Raw genomic sequence first — 6541 nt, 5'->3', positions numbered from 1 at the left:
ATGACAGGTGGCTGCAATCATAAATTAAGAAGGAAGTCCAGGAGCAGAGCATTTTGTACCTAATGGAACGGGTCATGTTGGAGGGTCTGGTATTATAGCATAATAATGCCGGACTCCAGTTGTGGCAGAGACAGACAGCGACTGTGACTAAAATATAACTGATAAAGAAGCAACTCCCGCAATTTATAGCTGCTGACACGTGACGTCACGTTACCACAACGATGCCTGTCCTTCCCTCCCAGTCACATTGTATAATACTCTGGACGGCGCATGTCCTAGTCCCGGAGGGCACACCCTGAAGCAGCACAGGAACTACAAGTCCCGGCATGCAGTACAGCTGCGCGTGCGCTGTGTAGTGTGTACACATATAGCTACTACTAACTATAGTATATCCACCCAGTTACCGGCAGCCGCTGTAACCGAGAAGCTGCTGTGCTGCTGCGGTTGGAGTAAGGTGAGAGACCAGTCATGCTGGACCCTAGTTACATAATGGTGCGGGTGATCACCTATATGTACATGACGTGACTCCCTAAGTTGAGTTTGCACTAAGTATATGAGCAGCCTGTATGCCTGGGAGGAGCCTGTAGTACCTCTCACTGCCTCCCCGGCCTGTATGCTCATGCCTATGCTGTGTAACTACATATCGGCTTATTTAGTGTAATACTGGCCGCATAGTTATGTAGCAGGGCACGAAGGCTTCGGGGCAGGAGCAGTTTGCCCTGTTGTTTGGGGTAGCATAACCATATGGAGGGACGTACTAAAAGGAATGACAAGCTCATATGGACTCTATGGAGATAGGCTGGTGTGTGCTCTCCTGCTCACCCATGATAGGGCAGGTTACTAGTATGTGTAGGGAAGGCACACAGCACATACATGTTACACAATGCGTAGCATGTACTGTATGTGCTGTGCCTTCCACCTCACCCTAATGAGGCAGCACAGTATGCGTGTGCTGTTTGGCCTCCTGCTCACCCATGATGATAGCACAGTATGTGTGACATGTATTTGTTGTGTGCCTTACTGCTTACCCATCATGGGGCAACATTATAATTGCCTACTTTTGAAAAAGCATTGCAGGGAAATTGTGAAAGCAGCACCTATGAGCGTGATAGTAAAGTGTGGCGTGTACTGCTACATCTGAGAGGCGTGCCATAAAATTGATGTAAAAAAAATGTAAATTAGCCCCAAAGCAGTTACTAATATCTGCTTGTTGATGAAAACACACTGATAGATACATTTTAGAAGATGCATGTAGCCATACGGTTCATTGGGGTAGATGTATGAAGCCCAGAAACGGTATCAGCGCACGTTAAGTGCGCTGATACCGTTTCTCCCCAATGTATGAACGGGGGTTTGGGCGGTAAATGACAGGGGCGCTGCTATCTACAAGATAGCAGCGCCGACAGCCTGGGCTATGTACGAACGGTCAGATCGTCTGACCGTTTGGCCGGCTGTAGCTGTCGTTATCGACAGCTACAGCCTGGCGTTAGCCTATACCCACAGCAGGGACAGCGCTGTCCCTGCTGTGGCGGTTACCGGCTCCAGGGCCGCGCATGCTCATTGGAGCCGGCCGGGCCTGACACACATCGCATCAGCACTAGGCTGATGCGATGTGGTCTGTAGCGGGTAGCGCCGGAGGGGGGAGTTAACGCTCCTCCTCTCCGGCCGGTGAGATATTCACACATCTCATCGGTAGTGCTTCCTGCTTCGCCTCGGTAAAGAGGTGAAGCAGGAAGCGTTATAGCGGCACTTAATGTGCCACTATAATACATCTACCCCATTGTGCTTTATAACCAATGCAGGGAAATTACACTATTGATCCCAATTGAATGTATATATGACTTCTTTATTTTCTAAGTATATAACAGCTACATAATGTGGGTAAGATGCAGTCAGGGAGATTCCTGGACTCTTAAGAGAGACAGGGAAATTGCTACTACTTCAGGGAGTCTCCCTTGCCATCAGGAAGAGTTGGCAAGTATGGGCATCATATTATTTGTGTGCCCTCCACCTAACCCATGATGCTGCAGCACAGTATGCGTGTACCTAGTACTCCCTCCTCACCCATAATTAGGCAGCACTGTATGTGTGGCCTTCTGCTCACATATATTGGGGCAGTACAGTATGTGTGTACTCCTGCTCACCCATGATGTTGCGGGGTGGCAGATTGGAAAGTTGTTTTTATATTTAGCCATCCAGATGCAAGACTGGTGCTTTATTCTCATATGGGGGCCTGTTTATCAATGAGTTTTATCAACCTCTTGCGTATGATAATGGTGCTCCAGCCAATCAGCTCCCAACTGTCATCTGTTTGAAGAATGACAGTTGAGTTCTGATTGGCTGGACCACCATTTATCATACGCAACAAGTTTTATCACTCGTTGTGTATAAAAAAACTCATTGATAAATGAGGCCCATAACGTCTTAAAGGGTACTTTCACTTTCATCCTATTTGGAGCAGGGGATGAGGATTGGCCAATTATTGGCGCCTTAAGTTTGGTAGAAGGTGGTGTAGCCGTATGGCTTCCACATTCATGGAACTATCAGAGGCTTCTCGGGGGCAGATGAACTTGTTTGATGGTAGAGTGGCTTCAGCTGACCTCTTGGAATTGCCCCACAATCTATTTGCAAAAAGAAAAACAGGGTGGGCTTGATGACCATTGCCTGTCAAGTGGCCTTGTGATGAATGGGGCATTATAACTCCAATGCTTAGGGAATAAAGTGGTATTTTTTTCTGAATTGGCCGAAATACCCACTCCCCTCTGGCACACTGTTTTTACACACAGCGCTAGGCAACTAATTGCACTTACCACAGACTTTTGATTAGGACACATAGGATCAGATTAATGGATGGACTATATTATGCAAGACCACATAAACCATTATTGGTTTTTCAAATGTCCATTTTAATACCCATGGTGTGCCATTGTGTGTCAGGCTCTAGTAATTACCTAGGATTTCAAAGGTTGTTTAGAGGTGTGAAGTCTGGAGGAGTGACAGATCAGATATAGTAAATTATTAATTCCATTGTGGTTAGCACAGGTGAAATATTGTAGTCAGAAGTTGATAACAAAGAGACCAGGAATAGTTAGACTAAGGGGTAAATTAAATTTTCAAGCATGGATGCGATGGGCCATTCTGGAACTGCACATCACCTCCACCAGCATCGCAAGTTAATGAACTTTTAATAAATAAAAAAGATAAATAAGTTTCCCTCACAAACCATAGAGGTGGGATGGAAAGTTTGTGATGTCTGCAGTACTGTAACTTGCCGATATTTGCACAGCAGGGCATCTCAGTTGCCAATTGTGAAGAATTGAATTTCCCGCTAAGAGGGAGGGAGGCAGAGTGTTTCAAGGTGAGGTGTTGTGGAGGGCTTTGTAAGTATGAGTAATTTGATTTGGACTCTGGATGATATGGAAAGTCAGTATAGATATTTTCAGAGTGCTGGGGCGATAGAGCAGTCTGAGGGGAATGCCACCTAGTAGGAGTTTACTTTCAGTAATTAAGGGGCCTATGTGCTAAACCTTGGAGAGAGAAAAAGTGGACATCGATAAGAACCAACCAATCAGCTCCTAACTGTCCCTTTACAGGCTGTGTTTGAAAAATGACAGTTAGGAACTTTATATCAGCCCACTTTATTTCTCTCCAAGGCTTCGTACATAGGTGTCCAAGTCTGGAGACAAAAGAATTTCTAAGTACTGTGGTTGTATCATGTGTAAGGGAAGGGCGTATTGTAGCAATATTTTGAAGGTAAAGGCAATAGGACTAGAAGAGACTGCTTGTGTGAAGTAAAGCAGAGTGTGGAGACAAGGATCACACCTAGGCAGACTTTCACAATTTTCTATGATGATAGCTGTGTTTAGAGTGTGGAAAAATGGACAAAGCAAAGTAATTTGGGCTCTTCAAAGGAGTCAAATGGCTGATGTTTGCATTTATTAATAACATTGAAAAAATAATTAAAAAAAAAGAGTTTTTCAGAAAATTAAATGTTAAATGCTCTACATTTAATTTGGGTGCATAAAAATACATGCAGGCTGATTTTTGTGTTCTTTTAAGCCACTTTTAAAAATTTGTTAAAAAAACAACTGTAACGGGCACTTGCAAGCCTAAAAATACCTTTCCCATCAATACAACACCACCTTACATTTGTTTCACATAAGTTAACCCATTTCTCTGCTTTTTGCAGAATAACCCCCAAAATGACGTCATTATTGGCCAAATTAAGATAATTAAAAAGTTCCAAGTGTCTAATTAATCATTAGAGAAGGGGGGGTGTCCAATAGTGTATGCTGCGCCAACCCAGACACACTTCTATACTTCTATACTTACTACAGAGGAGACTCACTTCTGTTCTTACTACAGAGGATATTATGACTGTTTAATAATATTTTATACAGGTCACAGAGTTGTGAGGGGATTTCTAAGTTAATTCTGATTTTATAGCATATAGCACGGTGGTCCATCATTAACTAAATCACTGAATAAAAATGTTCAATACTTCGAATTTGACTTGTATTTGTTTTCTCTATTTTAATTATTTCTGCAATTTAATCTGTTAATATTCTTTTATTCAGGAATAATGCAGCCAACATGTCTGTGCATTCAATGCTTTGTGATCGGATAGCAATTGCTAAAGAACTAATAAAAAGAGCTGAATCCCTCTCCAAATCTCGAGCAGGAGGTGTTGAAGGTGGAGCAAAACTATGCAGCAAACTGAGGGCAGAGTTGAAATTTTTGCTAAAAGTGGAGGCTGGAAAAGTAGCAATTAAGGAGTCTCACTTGAGAAGCACAAACCTCACACACCTACAAGCCATTATTGAGTCAGCAGAGAGTCTAGAAGAGGTGGTCAGTGTTCTTCATGTGTTCAGTTACAACGACCAATTTGATGAAAAGCAAACGCTGGTGGTGGATGTGGTAGCAAATAATGGCCACACATGGGTGAAAGCAATTGGACGGAAGGCTGAAGCTCTGCACAATATATGGCTCGGCCGTGGTCAGTACGGTGACAAAAGTATTATTGAACAAGCAGAGGATTACATACAAGCGAGCCTTCAGCAACCTGTACAGTATAGCAGTCCTCATATCATATTTGCCTTTTACAATAGTGTATCCAGTCCTATGGCTGAGAAGCTGAAGGATATGGGTATTTCTGTACGTGGCGATATCGTTGCTGTTAACTCCTCTGAGGAGACTGTACAAGAGGATGATGAGCCAAGCGGCAGTGAATCAGATGATAATGATGATTTAGAACTTCTACATGTCGGCAAAGTAGATAGGGAAAATATAGTGGCCAGTGTGGCCTTTCCTAGGGAGATTAAGGTTGAAGTTTGCAACCGGGTGAACTTGGACATTACCACATTAATTACTTATGTATCCGCTCTCAGTCATGGGGGCTGTCACTTGATTTTCAAAGAGAAGGTTTTGACGGAGCAGGCAGCACAGGAAAGGCAAGAGAAGGTGTTACCTCTGCTGAATTTCTTCATGGAGGGCAAGGAACTGTTTGCCTGTGAATGTGCCGTGAGGGACTTCCAATCTATATTGGAGACCTTGGGAGGACCACAAGAGAGGGAGAGAGCTGCAGCACTTATAAAGAGAATTACTGTTGTGCCTGACCAACCTTCTGAGCGTGCCTTAAAACTTGCTGTGAGCTCCAAAATCAATAGTCGTTCAATTTCCATATTTGGGACTGGAGATAGTTTGAGAGCAATCACAATGACTGCTAACAGTGGCTTTGTAAGAGCAGCAAATAATCAGGGTGTTAAATTTAGTGTTTTCATTCACCAACCTCGAGCACTAACAGAAGGCAAAGAACCTTCTGCTTCTCCTATACCAAAGAATCACGCATCTGCTGACCTGCTCTGACCTCAGGGGTTGTTCATGCAGTCAAATACAAAGGAAGTTCCAAATGAACCACATAAGTTCCACATAAATATATCATGTCCAGATATATGTTCAATAAACAGTTGAAGCTATGCACCATGTTTTATATTGTAATATCTTACATTTATAGACCTGAAAATATTTCAATGAGGTAGTTAACCATGTTACAAGCTACATCACTGAGATAGTTTGGAAATATTTATACATTTCTGAATGTTTAATGATGCTTTTTCATGTTGGATACATTTAGTTTGTTTAAACAATTTTTCTTTGCGTACTTATACACTGGAAAACTTTGGGTGTTTTGAAAACATAGCTTATACTTTGTGTCAGTCTAAAGCTGGGTACACACTATACGATGTGTGACCCAGCCGATGAGATGAGATGTAACAACACATTGTGCGCGTCATACACACTGCACAATCCGGTGCAGAATGGTGTGATGTGTCGTTACATGCTGCATATAACAGCACCAGGCCGTTCATTTCATCACCCCATCTGCTGTGCAGAACACAAGAATGGGCATTCACACTATATCATGCACACAATATACTGCATAATATGTACCCAGCTTAAGGCTTGTGTCACATGGGGGCATTGTGCATCTGTGCTTTACCAGTCAATGCCATTCAGTGTTCAGTAGTTAGCTTATAGGACA

General features: G+C 43.0%; 1 protein-coding gene across 1 annotated transcript; it reads left to right on the top strand.

Annotated features, from left to right (window-relative positions):
- The first annotated feature begins 280 nt into the window (after positions 1–280).
- On the top strand, positions 281–5975 carry CUNH7orf25 (chromosome unknown C7orf25 homolog). Its single transcript, XM_088476068.1, has 2 exons — positions 281–454; positions 4578–5975. The coding sequence occupies exon 2, from the start codon at positions 4594–4596 to the stop codon at positions 5863–5865; it is 1272 nt and encodes a 423-aa protein (XP_088332194.1). The 5' UTR covers positions 281–454; positions 4578–4593; the 3' UTR covers positions 5866–5975.
- The last annotated feature ends 566 nt before the right edge of the window (positions 5976–6541 follow it).

The sequence above is a fragment of the Taudactylus pleione genome, unplaced genomic scaffold (assembly GCF_031769625.1).
Source record: "Taudactylus pleione unplaced genomic scaffold, aTauple2 ptg000181l, whole genome shotgun sequence".
In the NCBI taxonomy this organism is placed as follows: domain Eukaryota; kingdom Metazoa; phylum Chordata; class Amphibia; order Anura; family Myobatrachidae; genus Taudactylus; species Taudactylus pleione.
Note: the sequence above shows the minus strand (reverse complement) of the source record. Positions and strands in the feature narration are given on the sequence as shown.